Below are 20,450 nucleotides of genomic sequence, written 5' to 3'. Positions count from 1 at the left end.
TCTGAATGTTGTTTGCTGAATGTTTGTTTGCTGAATTTAACTTGGTTCATCACACCATTGACTCCATTCTATTTCTCATTGTAAATAGATAGGAAAAAATGTCGAAGGATCCAGCTTGGAATTATTGTCGCCTAGAATTAGTTTAATTGTTCTATTTTACAGGTTGCTTTATTGGTTTAATTGTGATATATTTAGTGTTTTTATTATTGGATGTTCATTGTTTAATTGTGTTATTTTTGCTGAGAATTATTGTTTTAAAATTTTACTTGTGCGCCTCACATCACTCAAGTGTGCGCCTCGCGCCTAGGCTCCAAGGACCTCTAGCGCCTCGATGCGCCTTGGGCTTTTAATAACATTGCACGGCACAAAGTGCCCAAAGGGCTACATCACTTTTATAATACTCTCTCAATTCTTACACAATACAATGGTGGAGGCTCCTTTATATAAGAGAAGAAATTATGAGAATGGAAAGAATTAGAAAATAGGAAACAAAGAGGATTTTTCTTCACTGATTGTTCTAGTAACACCAAATATTCAATAATAGGAAACAATATCAATTACTGAAAGATTTTCCTCCACTGATTCCCCCATTAAATCTTCAATGATGTCCTTAAAATTAAAACATTACTAAAAATAACCATAAGTATTAATAAAACCCTAATTCTATCTTTCTTTTCCTCTTCTCCAATGATAAGTGCGGGTCATATGTGGTTCTAGTTCTTGGGTTATGCCTCGTTCTCCATCAATTCTCCTCCCCTGATGAGAACTTTTCTCCGAAAAGTAAAACGGAAAGTACTGCTCTAAAAAACTCGGATCAACATGGCAAACTCATCGGGACTGCATATCACATTTGAAGTTGGATAACACATCCATCGTGATTCACTCTGATGGTCAATAACATCCTTAAGCCATTTCAAATGCCATAGCTGACATAATGCGATGACAAGTGCTGCTGCTGAAGAAAATATAATGCCACCCGTAGAAGCACAAGCTAACAACACAAGAGGCTCAAAGGTATCTCGGTTAGGCATTAGATACTCCACATGAAAAATTGGACTAATACTAGTATCTGTTGACAAGTCAAATTAACATGCATTAGGTCCTGACTTATAAGTGATGTGGAAATGTTGAATGCCTTGGGCTTCCCATGCATTGAAGGAGTTATAAGGATAAGGTGGTGGTGGTGCACAACTTATAAGAAATCTCCTACCAAGAAGTCATGATTCCTATGATGAGCACATGCAATAAATTTATAATTTTTATTATTCAAAATGATTTGTTGTCTTATATCGGCCTGATGCTCATGGACATACTCAACAAAGGATTCAGAAATTTTAAATGAACAAGCATATGAAGACATAGGTTTAAGGTTAATGGACTGACGAGGAAGACAATCATATGTAATCTTAGGGCATTTGTTAGATGACCAATTGACCAAACAAAGATAGACATACTCCATAAGAGGCAACAATGAGTTCCCAATATCTACATATGCTCCCTCGAGACACTGAATCAACTTTCCTAGACTTTGCTCAACAATTTTAAATTTTCTTTTAGTTTGAGGACAAAATGCGGAGAAAGATTTCAAATTGGTGCCCATAAATTCGAAAGTGTTTTCTAAAAATAGCTTGCATATTTAACGTCCCTATCTGAAACAATAGAAGTGCGCAAGTCATGAATTCTAACATACTCTACATGATTATATAGAATGGGATGACGTGGGACACTAGATTCTGGTGGTTGAGACTTACACATCTCCAAATGGAACATAGACAACTTCTTTTGCCATATCTTTTGCTAACATGATTTCGTCAAGGTTGAGGAGAAGTCCTATGCAGTGCTCTAGATTCCCTTCCTAATGGCTTTGTTGGTTTTGCAGGGTTTAACCTGATAGTTTTACCATTGCACTTGAAGACATAACTATTGTCTCTACTCTCTAGTAGAATGGATTGCACAAACATTGTTAATCCAAGGACAACCAAGTATTACATGGGCTACCTCTGTAGGTAGGATGTCACACCATATGCCATCAAAATAGTCACCCATTTGAATAGGAACTAGACATCTCTCTATGACTATCAAGGAAGTCCCATTTTTCCAGGCTATCTTATATGGTTGCGGATGAGGCTCGAGTTGAAGCCTCATTCTAAAAACACCTTATTTAGACATTGCATTTATCGAACTTCCTTTGTCAATGATGATTTGACAATTCCATACATTTGAGAAATGTACAAAACATGTGTTGGAGTTATGTTTCAAATTAATTAGCAATTAAATTACTACAACTCCACCTGGAGTTTTAATGAAGTTTAAGTGAAGTTTTACTGAATTCTTAATGAAGTTCCAGTTACACCTGATCTATTAAAGTACCTTAACTAATATGCAATTTATGTGGAAATTAAGTATCGCTTCGTCAATACTAACTTAATTACATCCCCACTTCTACTGGTATAAATAGTAGGCCTACAAATACTACAATATACACACTTAAAACAAAATAAGAGTGAGAAAAAGAGATTTGAAAAAGTGTTTTTCAAACTATTGAGTTTGAGTGTGTGAGTTTTTTTTTTTGATAAGTAAATATATATTAACAAAGATGCTAAAAGGGGAGCCAACCCTTAACAAAGCAAACAAAATACGCAAAAGACGCCATTACAACGATAAGTTGTCAACAAAATCCAACAAACTGTCCACAGATGGACAATTTCTCCCATTAACCCAAGAAAAAAGAGCATGCAAAACATGCGACTTAATAGCCCACGTCGGCGCCTCCTTTCCCTTGTAAGATCTCCTGTTCTGCTCGAGCCACAGCCCCCACCAAACACAAAGAGGTGCAACCCTCCAAGCTTTCCTAAACCGACTACCCATTGGTCTCCCTCTCGAAGCCTCTAACATGTCCACCGTGTTCCTTGACACCACCCACTCAACCCTAAACACATTCAGAACCATACTCCAAACATCTGTTGCCCCTTTGTAGTGCAACAAAAGATGGTTAACCGATTCGCCCGTCATCTTACACATGCAACACCAATTAACTGTTATTTGGCCTCTTCTTCTAAGATTATCAAGCGTAAGAATGCTGCCAAGTACCGCTGTCCATATGAAAAACGCCACCTTCGGTGGAGCTGACGTCCTTCATACAGCCTTCCAAGGGAAACCATTGCTTAACGAATCTGTAAGACTTTGGTAAAATAACCTCACCTCAAACACCCCTCTAGAACCCCCCATCCACATCATCTCATCCCTTCCTTCCCCCTCCACCCCTTGACTATATATTAATCCCATTAAATATGTAAATTCCATCATCTCCCAATCATTAAAGTTTCGACGAAAGCGCACATCCCAACTAGCTCTCCCATTCTCTAACTGAAAATAATCTGCAACCACAACAAACTTATTCTCAACCATCCTGAAAAGCCGAGGGAACCTATGAGCCAATACCACATCCCCACACCATACATCCTTCCAAAACCTCACATGCTACCCATTCCTTACTCTAAACTGTATCCGCTTAGAAAACTTGTCCCATCCCCGCCTAACACCTTTCCAAGAACCCATACCTGCTGATGAAGGCACACCTCTAGCCATCCAACCTCCCTCCTCTTCCCCAAACCGACAAGAAATAATACGCCTCCAAAGCACAGACCTGTCGCACCCAAATCGCCATAACCATTTCCCTAACAAAGCTTTATTAAACATATCCAACCTTCGAATTCCCAACCCTCCTCTTGTAAACCCCCCAACAGAAAGTTCCCCTGAATCTTGTTCAGTCTACTAATCACTGTTCTTGGAATTGGAAATAGAGACATGAAAATACGTAGGAAGATTAGAGAGAGTACTTTTCAACAATGTGAGTTTACCCCCTTTCGACAAGTACTGCTTCTTCCACCCGGATAACCTCTTTTGGAACCGTTCCACTCCCGGATCCACTGGAACAATCACACTCTTGCCAATATTAATTTTCATCCCTGAGACAACTTGAAAACAGGCCAAAACACACCGCAAATGCCTCAAATGATTCACACTCGCATCACAAAAAACGATAGTATTATCAGCAAACAGCAAGTGAGATGCAACAATCTGGTTTGGCGCACGCCCCACCAAAAAACCTTGGATAAAGCCCAGTACCTCTGCCTTTTTCATGAGTTTGCTCAAAGCTTCCATTACAATAATGAACAGAAAAGGGGACAATGGGTCCCCCTGATGTAAACCTCTGAAACTTGGAAACCTGCTGGTGACCCATTCATTAAGATAGAGAAACAAGCCGACGAAATTCATTGGTGTATCCACCCTCTCCATTTAGCTCCAAACCCCATCCTCTCCAACAAATACAATAAGAACACCCAATTCACATGGACTTGACTTTCCGTGGAAGACCATTTGGCGCTCTATGGCTCCAACTCGGGTGGCATTTTTTGTTTGGACCGCTGTTTGAGGTAAGATTCTGATGATTGACAATTTGAGGAAAAGGGGAAATTGTCTTGTCAATTGGTGCTGCCTATGCAAGCAAGATGGTGAGTCAATTGATCATATCCTCATGCATTGTCCCGTGGCGCACGACTGTTGGAATCTTATTCTTGGGTTGTTTGGCTTGCGTTGGGTAATGCCACGTTCTTCTAAGGAGTTGATTCATGTTTGGAGAGGATGTCGTGTGCGGAGAGATGTACGTGATTACTGGAGAGTAGTTCCACATTGCGTTTGGTGGTGCATCTGGAAAGAGAGAAATAACAGAATGTTCGAAGGGAAGGAGTCGTCTACGGTGACGCTGAAACTTTTTATTATTCGCTCTCTTTTTAATTATGTCAAGAGGAGTTCTTGCTCCACTTCCGATGATTTAATTACTTTTTTGGATTCTTTGGCGCCTTAGCCTCGATTCCAATCTTGTAATGGGACGCGTTTCCCTTTTGAACTCTTTTTTATTTAATTTTTACTTATTAAAAAAAAAAAAAAAAAAAAAAGGAACACCCAATTCACATGGTCATAGGCTTTCTCAATATCCAATTTACACACAATCCCCAGCTCACCATTCTTGACCCTTGCATCAATACATTCACTAGCAATAGGAACCGGATCAAGAACCTGCCTTCCTCCAACAAACGCATTCTGTGACTCCGAAATGACCCCATCCAAAACTTTCCTTAGCCTAATAGCCAAGATCTTCGCAATAATCTTATAAACAGAACCCACCAAACTAATTGGTTTGAAATCCTTAGCTTCAACCGCTCCACCCTTTTTAGGTATGAGAGTAATGAAAGAAGCATTCAGACTCTTCTCAAAACAACCTTCCTCAAAGAAAGCATGCAATACTCTCATCACATCTGCTCTCACCACCTCCCAATTCTTTTGCTAAAATGCCATTGTGAACCCATCCGGCCCCGGCGTTTTATCTCCGTCATAGCTCCTTAGAGCTTCCAACACTTCCTCCTCCCCAAAAGGCCTCTCCAACCCCACCCTATCCTCATCAGAGATTGTATCAAACTCAATATCATCCAACCTCGGTCTCCAAGAGACGGACTCTGTGAACATCTCCTGATAATATGCCGCAAAACCTGTCCGAATCTCCTCTTCAGTTTCAGCCATAACTCCATCAAAACATATCCTCCCCATGCTGTTCCCTCTTTTATGAGCATTAGCTAAGCGGTGAAAAAACTTAGTATTCCGATCACCTTCTTTAAGCCACAAAGCTCTAGATTTCTGTCTCTACGAAACTTCCTCCATCACTACAGTCTCTACAAATTCAGCCTTGCACTCCTCCCTTCTGCTCCTTTCCAACCCAGAAATCCCCTCAACCCCTTCCTTCCTATCCAGCTTTGAAATTTCCATAAGAAGCAGATTTTTCCTCTACTCCAGTTTGCCAAACACATCCTTATTCCAAACCTTGATATCTTCCTTTAGGTGTCTCTGCTTATATATTCAGTTGATCGGACGGAGATAAATACACATGTTCATGATGAGAAGTTTAACCTTCATGAACATACATAATTTATCGAAGGATCTGTCAGGGGCTGATCAAAAATTTATGGTAAAATCTATATGGATCAAGGCATTATAGGTAGCATATAAAAATTTTTACTGGTCTTTCATATCTGTTGAAAGAGATCCCCATTGATATTTTAAAATGGACTGAGTATGTTGGTGGAAAATGCTACCTTATCGATTACATTATTGATGCTCATTTTGAATATACTTATGCTTATTTCTTGAAAGTTACATTGTGTTTTGTATTTATCACTTCTTCGTCCAAAAGTGATATATTTGTCAAAATGAGCTACTCCATTAATGGTATGTTTCCATTTATGAAATGCTTCCATTGGTAAGTTTTTTTGATTCATGATATTTTATAAACACGATTACATGAATCTATGACCATTGATTTGAGGGATAGCCAATGGCTAATCAAATAGTGAGATAAGGCTCATGTGGATCAATGCATTTTATGCAGCATGTGATATTAAACAGTCTTTCACGACTATTAGATGACAATAGTCTCATGGATTTGATCCATAATGACATGTTTGAAATGAGCAAATTATTCTCATGAAAAAAAAAAAAAAATTGCTATGTTATCATTTTTATTGATGATACTAATTTCTTTTAAAGCTCCTTAACAGAGGCATGATATTTTGAAAAGGCAATTATTGCAGCTGCATTAAAATGCATCTTCACTAGATTCCACAGGATTTCTGGCATCATTAGCTGCCTATAAAATTCTGAAGCTGAAATTTTGGCATGGAGGATCTTCGAGAGGCTAATGTGATTCTAGTGATCAGTATTTTGACAGATGGTCTAACAATTTTGCAGTCCAACTAATTAAGAGGATTTTGAAAAATGTTTACTTATTTTTTAGATGCTGCAATCTTTGCTCTTATTGATCCCAGATTGGAGCTAGTTTGCAATCAAGGCAGTGCAGTAAATTAAATTGAGAAAATAGAAGAAGTAGACTAGAGGACGGGGATGAGAAAACAGACAAGAGAGGGGAGGGGGGGGGGGGGGGTGGGTGGGTGTGAAGGGGTGGTGTGAATAGATAGGCAGGATAGACTGAATGGTTGAGAAACAGGAATGGGATAAGGAACAAAACATACAGAAAGAACCGAGGGAAAGCAATAATCAATAATCTCCAAAACTGAATTATTTGATTACAAAGGAGCCTTTATATAGGCAAAATCATAACAAAACCGTGAATAATAAAATACTAAAATGTCCTTAAAATTAAAACATTACTAAATATAACCATAAGCATAAATAAAATAATTCACTAACATCCCAAATTCTTTCTTTGCCTCTTCTCCAATGATAAGTGCGAGTCATATGTGACTAGCTCTTGGGTTATGCCTTGTTCTTCATCATATATATTTCATGAGTGGCAGGAAAAAATACTGAAATAACATTTACACTACGGGAAAAGGAGATGATTTTTAAATAAGAGTTTTACAGTTCATACTGTCTAGAGTTAATGGTTTGGGTCAAGGTTTTGCCAAGCCTATTTTTTGGCTGAACAGGGTTCATATAGCTAACCCTAATAGTTGGGACAAGGCTTTGTTAAGTAGCTTAAATTTTACAAAGTTTAGCATGTTGGTGTTGCTTGAAATTTTCACACCAAGTTATTATTTGTGTGTTGAATATGTTTTCATAGTCATATTTAACCTGTTTCTGTGCTTCTAGATGCTATCCTCTTTTTGTTTCCCAACTTCCTTCTTGTCAATGTTTCCTGTAACCATAATGTGGCAGTTCAATGGAAGCCCTGTTACAATTTTTGTTTGTTTTTTAATTTTTTTCCTTCTATTTTTCCCTGATAGTATGTTAGTCCATTATAATTGATTAAATATTCCTTTTGTAGTTCTGGCTTCCAGATTTCTTCTGGTCAATCTATCTTGTAATCATGATGTGGCCATTTCGTGATTATGTGATTACTTTTCAATTTTTCAATTTTTTTATTTTTTATTTTTTGTTGGAGAATGTAAAATAGCCAAATATATTACCTATTTTCAGTTTTAGTTGCATTTGCTAGTGTAGTATATTCAGTACTGTTCTGATATTGTTCTATTATAGGTGGGGTCAAGATACCTTGACCATTTGATTGTGGAAAGGAAATATGCCGAAGCCGCGTCTTTATGTCCAAAATTGTTAGGAGGATCTGCTTCAGCATGGGAGAGGTACTAACTATTATGTAATATACACTCAGCTGTAACTATATTTTGAATTACTAGAAGTGGGTTTTTTTCACAGATGGGTTTTCCACTTTGCTCATCTCCGCCAGCTTCCGGTACTGGTTTTGTATATACCAACAGAAAACCCTAGGTTACGTGATACTGCTTATGAGGTTCGCAATCTACAGTATTTCCTACAAACTTATATTTGAATCTTTATGTCACCTTTTTGGTGTCCCAATTTGAGAACAAGTTCTAAGTTGTTTCTTAGCTACAGGTTGCTCTTGTAGCTCTGGCAGCAAATCCATCTTTCCACAAGGATCTCGTAGCAACTGTTAAATCTTGGCCACCTGTAATTTATTCTGCATTGAATGTTATCTCTGCCATAGAACCTCAGCTTAATACTTCATCCATGACTGATGCGCTCAAAGAGGTCAGTCTTAATCATTTTATTTGTCATGTTTGTTATGAGTTTTGTTTATTTTGTATCTTATTAATTATGTGTTTCTTTACCATGTTAGGCACTGGCGGAGTTATATGTAATCGATTCACAGTATGAGAAAGCTTTCATACTATATGCGGATGTAAGTGCTCTACATGCACATTCATGCACAAATGTAGCCGTCACTAGAAGTAGTTATACCCCATGAAATGTGCACATAAGATGTTCTTTGAGAAAGCAAGTTGTCGCTGTATTCCCTGTTTTGATTTCCTTCTTCTTAGCATTGTTTTTATTGCCTTGCTTTTCAGCTTATGAAGCCTGATATATTTGAATTCATCGAAAATCATGACTTACATGACGTAGTTCGTGAAAAGGTATGATTTTTATCAGTTCAGTTGAAAGTATTAGTGAAGCTGTATGGTTCTTTTGGAGTGGTTTTACTGATATTTTCATTATCAGGAGAACAAAGTCATATCTATATCTAAAGAATTCTCAATATCATGACAATTGAAAACTCATAATATTTTTCATTCTTCCAAGTTGTTCATATTTAAAGTATTTGTTGGATCTGATTTGTTTTACACGACTCTTTGTTCTATTGCCTATGTATTTTCAGGTTGTTCAACTGATGACATTGGATTGCAAACGCGCAGTTCCATTGTTGATCCAGCACAGGGAGTTAATTACTCCACCTGAAGTTGTTTCGCAACTTTTAGCTGCAGGGAATAAGTGTGACTCCAGATACTTTTTACATCTATATCTGCATTCACTATTTGAAGCTAATCCACATGCTGGAAGGGATTTCCATGATATGCAGGTTTGAAGAAGAGACTTAAAATTTTATAATACAATGCCTTTTAAATTATAGTTGGTTTTCTGTGTTTTAACTTCTTTATCTTCTCTGAGTTCGAGTCAGAAAGGCTTGTCATCAATGTCTCGTTTCTCATAAATATAGGGTTGAAATGACGAAAACACCACTTATATAAACATGAAATGATGCTTTCATGAATTGACCTGCAATGGATCATGATCAATAATATGCTTATGAGGTCCACTGGTGAATGCACCTTCTAGACAGAATTCACTGGGTTCTGTTGGGTTAAGTTTTCCTTCTTCTAATTTGGAACTATATGAGCTTTCACAATTATAGTTAAAAAAATCTGTTCATGTTGAAATTTGCTCCTGTGTTGAACTGTTAGTCTTTCAGATCATGAGAAACTGTTTAATGTGTCAGTGTTATCATTGTCTTGGTCAAAGCTTTCATGTCTTGTGTATTAGTGGCATATTGATATTTGGTTCATTCAATGTGAGGCACCAGTCTCTGCAACTTTGCTTTTGCATCTGCTTGGGAGATATGTAAAATAAATTTATCTTGTTAATAGTATGCCGTTCTGTTGCATTTGGTAAAATGCAAAACACCCCCTTGAACTATCAACTTTTTGCAAACACCCCTCTACCATGACAAAAATCTCTTGAACTATAAAAAATATACAAATTAGTCTACAACCTAAGACTACTGTTACTTTTAAGGTCAAATTTTAAACAACGTTTTTTGTTTTCCTCTCTTCTCTCTTGAGTTCCTCTGTTTCTCTTCGGTCCTATTGCAATTTACAGTCTTCTACTCCGGTGTCTTTTGAGATCTGCTTTTTTGCTTCTTTCTTCTGGTTATCTTGGGTTCTTCAATGAGAGCTCTGGATGGTCAGAGGTTGTCGTTTCTTGAGGCTGCAAGGCTCCCTCGTCTGGATCTGCAAGGAAAAGTGGAGAGCGTGACCACAAATAGAGGCCATGTTCTCAAGATGGATGAACACAGTACCACCATACAGGAGACGATTCTCAAATCGTGCCTTGTGGGCAGCTTCGACAGAGATGTGGGTTCCTTAGAGGAGATGGAAGTGTGGGCTACGAAGACATGGAGAATTTCATGTGGAGTACCAACAGCCTGTAAATGCATGGAGTACCAACAGCCTGTAAAATTCCTCAGCCAAGACCCCTTTTGGCCAAAAAATCAACACAAATGCAATGAATCAACACACAGCCACCAAGCAATCTTCTCTAAGCCTTAAATGACAACCCTTTGAAGAGATGTCAACAAAAAAAATAAAATAAAAAAAGTTCAAAACTCTAGATCGCAAAACATAGGGCTGAAATTCCGAAAATGTTTCGAAAAAGGAAAACAACCCTCAAACAGCATCAAAATGCAACGAGAATACCACTATAATTACCAGAAAATTCAGGCGAGCCAGTTGGTATGGTCCTCGACCTGTATATGCTGAATTCAGCGGACGCTGACGACAACCTCTTCTGATTATGGGCAGCAACTGAATGTGAATGAGTTCTGGGCTTGATTTGGCTCTGATACCAAGTTAGAGTTGAAGAAACTAGGCTTTGTAGAAGTAGAGAACAAGAAGAAGAGGAGGAGGAAAAGGGAAGATTGTTCTGTGAAAGGTGAGAGTCAAAAGTTAGGTTTGCCTCACACCTCTCACCAATTATATATTAAGAAAACTAAAATACAATAGTGCCCTTGATGAATAATAGAAATAAACTCTCTAACAATATATAACAAGATGACAATTATGTGTACAAAAACACCTTTTATTTGTTTGTTTGTTTTTAAAATTTATTTTTTATTTTTTATGAGAAACGCAAGTAATAAATGGTGTGATATGTTTAATTGATGGTTTGAGAGTGAAGGAGAGAGATTAGGGTGATGTTAGATTGTTGAAGGAAGAGAGACTTGAGTGGTTGGTAAGTGGGTTTTCATAGGATAGAAGAATACGCTTGGGGAAGTGCATGATTAAGTGGCTGGAGAGTGTGAAGGCACTCCTTTTTAATGATAATGGTTGGATGACATTTCTCAGGTGACACATTGTGGTACTGAAAGGTGTCTCACACAATGTCGTAAAAGATGGTGCTGTCTTGGGCCAGATGCACTAGACGGGTCGCGATGCTTAGTGAGATGACATAGCCTCTCTTAAATGTTGTACCGTGTTGCTTATTCAGATGGTCACCTAATGAGGCATTAACTCTTTGGTAAAATCATTGCCATCTAGGCTGCAACTTCAAAACACGTATGTGCGCAAATGCTAGACATAATAGTTCTCATGTCATGGGTGATCCAGTTCAATCAGTGCTCAAACTCAGTTGGATTGAGCTGTTCTCCTGCTGGCTTGATCTCTGATCTGGGTTTGAAAGTATTGCAAATGTTGCTAGTGTTACTTAAGGTTTCATTATATTTTCACTTCCTAAATTGCTCGTCTGGTGTACTTAATTGTATTTATGTGCAGTTATGTTGCATGCATTATCTAACAGCTGTGCTTCTGTTTATTAACTATAACAGGTGGAGCTTTATGCAGACTTTGATCCTAAGATGCTGCTTCCTTTTCTTCGTAGTAGTCAGCATTACACACTTGAGAAGGTTTGCAGAGTGAATGGTGGTAAATTATAATCTTCCATAATTTATATTTTGTGTTGACATTATTATTCCTGAAATTTAATCTCAGGCGTATGAGATTTGTTTAAGAAAAAATCTAGTGAGAGAGCAAGTTTTCATCCTTGGCAGAATGGGAAATTCAAAACAAGCCCTTTCAGTTATCATAAATAAATTAGGGAATATAGAAGAGGTATCTTTTCATATATCCCTTACGGTTTTCTCTCTGTATTCTTGTTCTGAATTTTAGTAGTGATGGTTAAGTGTCATAACTTTGTACAGGCTATAGAATTTGTGGGTATGCAGCACGATGATGAACTTTGGGAAGAATTGATCAAAGAGTGTATTAACAAACCTGAAATGGTATTATTATATACAGATTTTGAAGATTAAATGTGCATGAAAACATTATCAGTGTGTATCCAAATGTTACTTTTAGAAGTCTTCACACATGTTTCCACTAATTGGCAGGTAGGCGTGTTGTTGGAGCACACTGTGGGAAATCTGGATCCTCTCTATATTGTAAATATAGTGCCAAATGGTTTAGAAATACCTCGGTTAGTATGATCACAAACTGTTCGTGTTACTTCTAGCAGTTCGTATTATTATTATTAATTATTATTGTTAATAATAATAATAATAATAATAATAATAATTGTTGTTGTTGATAACTTCCAGTTGGTTTCATATGTTTTCCCCAAATAGAATTGCTAATTTTCTACAGCAATTTGATTATAGATCTTTCTTCAGATGGTGTTGTCTGAAATTTACAACTTATCTTTTGGTCTATAAATTATGAATGGTTCAGTATGGAATTGGCGTTCTATCATTTGGTGGTGGATATTGCCTCCTTATTTTGAGTTAACCATAGTTACATCATTAGGAGCTTGATCAATGGATATTGATATCTGTAGCAAGTACTAGACAACTAGGCGTGAAAATGAAGGTGATAGGGTAAGGACCGGAACCTAGTTTCTAACAGAGATTTTGCGCAGAGTCCGTGATCTAGACCTAGAAGGGAGGTGAATAGGTCTTGTTGGTTAACTTGTTTTTTTTTAACTACTTTTTAGATTAAACTAAATTACCAAATAATGTAAATAGAAAAAATAACACTAAGTCTCAACTCTCAATAATCAATCAAACCATCACGCCTTACTCATAACACATCCAATCATAAGCAATATAAAGTAAAATAAACATAAGGAGACACAAAGATTTTTATTTGAGAAACCTCAAAGGGAAACTCCTGGGATCCAGTCTAGTCAGGTCAAATCCACTATAAGAAAGAGATAAAAGTAGGTGTACAAGTCAAATACCCAGTACCCCAGTGATACCATGTCATTTTGCTGACATGGTTTCGCCAACCAATTATATCTTGACATGCGGTGTGGGACTCATCAAAATACATGCATAAATGCATTTGAATTAAATGTCTTGTAAACAGACTACTTGTATGTGGACCCAATATACTTATATGATGGATTTAATAAATTTGGTGATACTGAAGAAACCAAGAAAGGAGGGGAGTGAGTGAATTGGTTCGTTTCTAATTTTCTTTCTTGTAGAAGAATGTAACTTTCAAGCTGAATCAATCAACTAAATTAGAACACAATCAACACAAATGTTTGTAACACGGTAAAACCCCCAAAATAGGGGAAACATCCACGAAGCCTTTAGGCTTTAACAAAGGTGCACTATGAGTAAAGGACACTCAACTCTCTGTAGTTCAACTTTACCTCTAATGAAATTTTGAGCAATTAAAAAAGTGTGGAGTTTTTGATAGCAGGCCCTTGGTGCGTGCTTGAGGCCATATAGAGCTTTCTTCAATTCGTAAACATGAGAAGGATGATTTCCAAGGACAAAACCTTCTGCTTGCACAACATACACCACTTCATGAAAATCTCCATTTAAGAGTGCTGACTTTACATCCATTTGATATACCTTGACACCTCTTGAGCATGCAAATGACAGCATCATTCTTATGGATTCTAATCTGGCAACAGGGGCAAAGGTTTCATCATCATCTAATCTAGCCACTTGAGCAAAATCCTTGCATACTGGCCTTGCCTTATTCCTGATAACCTTTCCATTTTCGTCTAGCTTGTTCCTGTACATCCATTTGATACCAATGACAATTTTGTTTCTGGATGAGGCACAAGTTCCCATGTACTGTTTTTCTCTATTTGACTCAGGTCCTCCTTCATAGCTTCAATCCATTCACTTATGCCCTTGGCTTCCTTGTAGCAATTTGGTTCTATAGCTGAAAGTAGAGCAAAGTGGCTAGTGTCCCCCCATCTTCTAGGATTTTCTTTTTGTTCTTCTCATAACTCCAGTTTCCTTATTGCCAATAATGTTTTCTTCTTGAACTTCTTTTTGAAGATTTGGATTATTAGACTGTGTCTGATCCCTTTTCTGATCTGTTGTGTCTGTAGAAGATAGGTTATAATTGATCACTTTTAGCCTTGGTATTTTCTTGAGTTATGTTCTTGATCATCAATTCTAACATGAGTAGATTCAACCAGCTTATTTGTCCTTAGATTATAGCATCTGATTGCTTTGCTCTGCGGAGTAACACAAAAATATTCCTGCATCAGATTTTGGTCAAATTTACCCAGATTATCTTCATTATTGTAGATGAAACATCTACTAGCAAAGACTTTGAAGTAGTTGACTAAGGCTGCTTTCCCATGCCACAACTCATAAGGAGTCTTGGTTGACATGGGTCTAAGAAGGACTCTATTTAGAATGTGCACAGCTGTATTCACAGCTTCAGTCCAAAAGCCCTTAGATATATATCCCTTAATCAAGCAACATAGTTCTAGACATCTCTTGCACTGTCCTTTTCTTTCTTTCTACCACTCCATTTTGTTGAGTTCTTGCGGCAGAAAACTTCTTTTTGATTCCATGATCTGTACAATAGTCCTTAAATTCGTTGCTTGCAAATTCTCCACCAAAGTCAGATTTCAATCTCTTGATCCTGCAGTTTTCTTCATTTTCTACAATATTCTTGAATTTTGTGAAATGAGTTAGTGCCTCTGATTTATCTTTTAAAAAATAAACCTATGCCATTCTACTAAAATCATCATTTAAGAGCATAACGTATTTGCTACCACCAATACAATGTAACCACACTAGGTGCTTTAACTTGTTAAATGCCCTTCCAATCTGTGAGCTTGCTATGCATTGTTAGACTTATTCCTTTCAAGTTTTTGAGGCCATTGGTAATGTTACCGGATACATAGTATCTGAGCATTGTTCCAGAGATGCCCTGGGTTTATGTTTCTCTGTCTAGATTGGTTAACCTGCTTTGTTTGTCAGTGCAAGTTTGCGCTCTATGGTTTCTGTTTGTTTTGTCTCTCTCTGAATGTGAGATGGGTCGTATATGAGGGATGGTGTAGGAACTTGATTTTAATTGTTGAACTCGTTTCTTTACAGCTTACCTTTAGGGAAAAACTGATAGTCTAACAGAAGGGATGCTTGAGGATCTTTTTACCGTTGACATCTTAAGGAAGGACCTAAAGATTAGCACCTCTCTCCTGAAACCTTCCACCACTATGTGTTCTCTTTTCTTTTCTTTTCTTTTCTTTTTTACCTTGTCAAGAAACTGACTCTCACACCTACTTTGCTCCTTAGGAGACTTGAACCCTCGACCTTCTACTTTGAAAGGTGAGGAAGTACCTCTAGGCTACAGCCCTTCATGTTCACTATTTGTTCTCTTTTCCTTTTGGGAAGGCTAACCTGTAACCGATAAGAAAATGCAGACATTGATTTCAGCTCCCAGTCTTGCAAAACTATGCTAAATAGGCATTACATGCAACATCCATCTTTGAAACACTTCGATAATTCATTATAGAACACTCCTTTATCTATTGCTGCAAAATGCTTTCATCCTTTATTTATTTATTTATTTTTTTTTATTTTTTTTATTTATTAATTGGTCAAGCCCAAGGAATGGGTATTTCTAATTTTAGAAACACAAATTTTAGAGCCTTGCCATTACACCAAACAATACATAAATACCTCTCAACCCAATAACTTTACTTATAGTCCACACTCTATTACTCCTAATGCTATACTCCTTTCCATCACCCTTTTTCACAAGCTACATGGCCTCCACGTATGTGCATTGCTTACCCAAAGATTTGTCAAACAACCTCTGCTTCCTAGTACCTACACCCCATACATTAATGGGAGCGTAAACAACATTCGATCCATCAAATGGTAGTTAAACTTTTATCATAACCCTTCCACAGGAAATGCTTCTGAAACATTTCTAATCTCCCAGCCACAGAGGGAGGACCAGTGAAGTTGGGATGGATATATATTGGCAAACTGGGAAAGGTAAAATTATGGTTAGTATATCTCCCTGGGAACTCTGCTTGTCCATTAGTCATCCTTTTTCCTTTAGAAGACAAAATGAAAGGCAATCCCTAGCAGGATGAAGTGAAGGAATTCAATCCTATACCCCAGACTAACGGCCAAGCTTTCCACATCCTTTACCTTTCCGTTGTGATTTAGTTCAATGTTGGCTAAATTTTCTTTGAATCACTAAACTCCCCAAAAACAAGGTGAGACAAATGTCAATTTCCTGAGCTGTGCCACCTTTGCCCTACAGAAAATGATGGTTGTTACGACAAATATCGCAAACCAAGAGCACAATCAAGAATCACGAAAGAAAAGTACACACACCAAATACAAAGATTTATGTGGTTCAGCACAAGCCTACTTCTATGGACCATGGTGAAGATCCGATGGAGGATTTCACTATGCGAAAAAACAGGAGATTACAAGTTTCAGCCGCCGCCCCCACCCCAAAAAAAAAAAAAAAAAAAAAAAAACAAAACCCTAATTCTCTCTCTTTCCGGCAATTTTCAGTGTTCTCTTATATCGTACTCCAAACCCTAAATGCCCTGGGCTACAAAAGAGTTCTAAACATGGTCCAAGACCCACAAAAGCCCATTTTCGGATTGAATCCGGCTGGAAAAAAAATTGGGTCACAACATCACAATGGTGTAATCTGAAAATGAAATATTTTATATAGAAACTGAAATAGTAAAAGATGACTCGGTGGACAATCTGTTCTCATGTTTGTTTAAACTATTACATCCACTTATACAGTAAAAAGGACTTGTTTATTTTTATATACTTGTAAATTTAAATTTTTTGCTTTATCATATTTTCCTCTTCTCTTTATAATTTTCATTCGTCTCACAAAGGCAAAAGCCTGAACCTCATCTCCCACTTACATTGATTGGAAAACAAAGTGGTTTTGCTGTAGCCAAGCACCAAGTTCATTCCTATGATACGAGCTCTTTCTTTGTGTCGTAACATGTGGAACTTCCTTTCGTCCCTGGCCTCTTTTCTTTGTTGAACCAATCCTTCGGGGTAGACTAACCTTCTGCCCGAGTGAAGGAGATGTTGCTCTTTGAACTGAGTACTCGGGAAATTTTATTTAGTAATCAGGAAAGATCAAAACAGTGGCCGCAGTTGAACTAATTTTTTACGATGAACTTCTCTACCTTATACATATTGATACAAAATTTCTCTATGCAGACCCATCCTTTTTCTTATTTGGTTGAGTGAAGGTTGTTTTAGTTGTTGACCTATACGTTAAATTTGATGTTTTTAACTATTTACTTTTGTTAAATTATAAATAGTAATTGACTAGTTGTTTGATAACTGTAATTCCTTTACTGTGATTAGAGCTGTCAGCTGTGTATATTTTTTCTTATATGATTGAGTGAAGGTTGTTTTAGTTGCAGACTTACATGTGAAATTTGATGTTTTTAACTAATGTTCAGAACTTTAATTCCTTTATTGTGATTAGAGCTGTATATATATATATTCTTCTTTCCCCGGTGAAGAGCTGTATATACATTATTCCATCTTTGAGCTCCTTTCAGGCTGAGGGATCGTCTGGTCAAAATTATCACAGACTACAGGACAGAAACTTCTCTTAGACATGGGTGTAACGATATTCTTAAGGTACTCAGCTGCAGTCCCTCCTTTTCCCCTTCATTTCCTAATAATTGCTGAAGAAAACAATTTAAAAATGCTTGACAATTGCATTTAACTGTGAAATTGGCAGGCTGATTGTATTAACTTGTTAATTAAATACTATAAAGAAGCAAGACGTGCAGTTTACTTGAGCAATGAAGAAGATGAAGCTCGTGCTAAAAGGGATGACAATAGGGACTCTCAGTCAACTGAGAGAGCACCTAACGTGAGAACCATGGAGGTTAAGTCGAAAACTAGGGGAGGTGGACGGTGTTGCATGTGTTTTGATCCCTTCTTCATACAGGATGTGTCGATCATTGTATTCTTTTGCTGCCATGCTTATCATAGAAATTGTCTTATGGATTCCACCAATTCTGTTAGCGCCAAAAAAGAGGCAGGTGCTACTTCTGGAGAGGCGATATCATATTATTATGAGAATGGTGATGTTAACGACATCGATACCCCTTCAAGTGCCTCTCCGATGCGTTGTATTTTGTGTACTACAGCAGCAGGTTGAGAATATATTGGTTGGGGTAGGGGATGAGGTATTTTTTGTGGGTGGTGTGTGCATATGTGTGCTGTTTATTAGGTCTTGTTGTTGTGCTTCTATTCGCAATAGGCCTTGTATTTATTATTTTATTATTGATGTCTTGGGCGTCATGATGGCTTTTTAAGAGAGCAGTTTCTTGCGTGCGGATGTAGTTTTTGCAGTCCAAAAATGAAAGAAGAAAATGTAGTTTTTGCACATCAACTGAGTTCATAATTTGATTTTTAGTTTCGTGATGGGTGAAAGGCGATGGGAGTTGTTTGAATTGTTGGTAAAAGAATGAGATTAGGGATCTTTCAGCCATGGGTGTAATGCTTAGGCATAACATATTAACACGGCTAGGACACAACGTGAAATACGTGACTTTGAGCTTAGTATAATAGTGTTTGGGTGATAATCATGTCGATTTGAATTGACACTCTAATTTGCCAAGTGCATGTTTCATCCTAGAATTAGTTATCATTAGATTTTAACAAGATGTGTCAACTAAACTTGTTCATGTTTGAAATGACTTGAATAGTCATTTTCAACTTTTATTTTTGGGACAATTTTATCTGCAATTGATGTTGTACTTAAGTTACCCAAACTCAGATTAAATTTCAACGCAAAATCAATTTGGATTGGGCTTGTTACGGGTCAGGCACCCCGAAGTAAATTTTAACTTGTATACCTTTAGAGTTCTGTAAATTGGAAAAGCTAACCTGCCCTCTTTTAATGGGAAGGTAAGCTTTTTCCCAATTTTTGTTGGACAAAAAGTAACTCCATTATGACAGGCCACCTCATTAAAACCATGGACAATAATTTAAAATACCCCACCATTTAATCATTCCACGTTCTCTTCTCTCAATTCCATTTGAGATCGCGCATCTGCCGCTTTGCCTTCCAACCTCATCACCAATGTGAACCTAACTGCAGCTGTTGTCGTATGAATCTCGTTGTTGCCAAGCGTTAGGCATTGGTCCTGATGAACCCCAATTTATTGCCTCTGGTAAACCTATCAAATCCGAATTCATGAACTTCTAAATCCTATTATCTTCATCCTTTCATCATATTTTATTTATACTAAAAAGTTTTTAAAATTACACATAAGCACCCATACATTAAATAAGTAATAACAAATTACTTCCCCCCTTCCCCAAGTTGGTGCAAAAATTATCTATCATGCCCATATTTAATAACATATTTTGAAAGTAAGTCTTGTACATTCCCTTAGTCAAAACACTAGTAACTTGATCAAGTGTGTTGACGTATAGAGTACAAATTAGCCCAAGACAATACTTTTCCTTGATAAAGTGTTTATCAACTTTAATGTGTTTTGTCCTGTCGTGTTGAATTGGATTGTGTGCAATGTTAATAGCAGCCTTGTTGTCACAATATAGGAAAATCCAACTCATCCAACATAAGAACATTAGAAATGTTGGTTCATATGAAGCTCTCGAGTATGGTTCATTGCAGGTTACCATTATGGCAGCTGAAATGGTATAACAACATATATATATATATATACACTCAGGCATACCATTCAAGTCATACTACAAGAAGGATATACTCATGGCACCTGTAGCCAATCATTGCCGAGAGAATGTTCTGACATTTTTCATGTGAATATACTATTATACCCTTGCCAACTCAGCTATTTTGTCCTTTAGTATACCAGAAATTACTGCTCACAATATGAAGGTTGTAATAATATTCTTATCAAAGACTTGGTGATTAAGAAATGCAATGAGGTATATACACTCTCACTCTAGGATCACGTGTCACACACTTGAGCTTCAAGTAGAAAGACCAAAATACTTTTATAACAACCACTTGTCATTCTCAGCCCAAACCTATTGTTGAGACTGTATAATTCACAATTTAGGCTAAATCACAGTTGTTCAATACAAT

The 20,450-nt window shown here is 37.2% G+C and overlaps 1 protein-coding gene across 1 annotated transcript in view; it reads left to right on the top strand.

Annotated features, from left to right (window-relative positions):
- The window catches only part of LOC132306107 (vacuolar protein sorting-associated protein 41 homolog), a 52,724-nt gene extending 33,928 nt beyond the window's left edge, over positions 1-18,796 (top strand). The window contains exons 8-19 of the mRNA XM_059803344.1: positions 8,050-8,153; positions 8,227-8,320; positions 8,425-8,580; positions 8,669-8,731; positions 8,898-8,963; positions 9,206-9,406; positions 11,927-12,004; positions 12,090-12,209; positions 12,299-12,379; positions 12,488-12,573; positions 17,920-18,001; positions 18,105-18,796. Of these exons, the coding sequence (XP_059659327.1) occupies positions 8,050-8,153; positions 8,227-8,320; positions 8,425-8,580; positions 8,669-8,731; positions 8,898-8,963; positions 9,206-9,406; positions 11,927-12,004; positions 12,090-12,209; positions 12,299-12,379; positions 12,488-12,573; positions 17,920-18,001; positions 18,105-18,530 (1,557 nt within the window). The 3' untranslated portion in view covers positions 18,531-18,796. The remainder of the gene's footprint in view (positions 1-8,049; positions 8,154-8,226; positions 8,321-8,424; positions 8,581-8,668; positions 8,732-8,897; positions 8,964-9,205; positions 9,407-11,926; positions 12,005-12,089; positions 12,210-12,298; positions 12,380-12,487; positions 12,574-17,919; positions 18,002-18,104) is intronic.
- Positions 18,797-20,450: the final 1,654 nt, after the last annotated feature.

The sequence above is a fragment of the Cornus florida genome, unplaced genomic scaffold (genome assembly GCF_030987335.1).
Source record: "Cornus florida cultivar Cherokee Brave unplaced genomic scaffold, ASM3098733v1 CherokeeBrave_3.0.0_Hap2_Chr05, whole genome shotgun sequence".
Lineage (NCBI taxonomy): Eukaryota > Viridiplantae > Streptophyta > Magnoliopsida > Cornales > Cornaceae > Cornus > Cornus florida.
The sequence above is the reverse complement of the archived record's forward strand: the minus strand, read 5'-3'. Positions and strand labels throughout refer to the sequence as shown.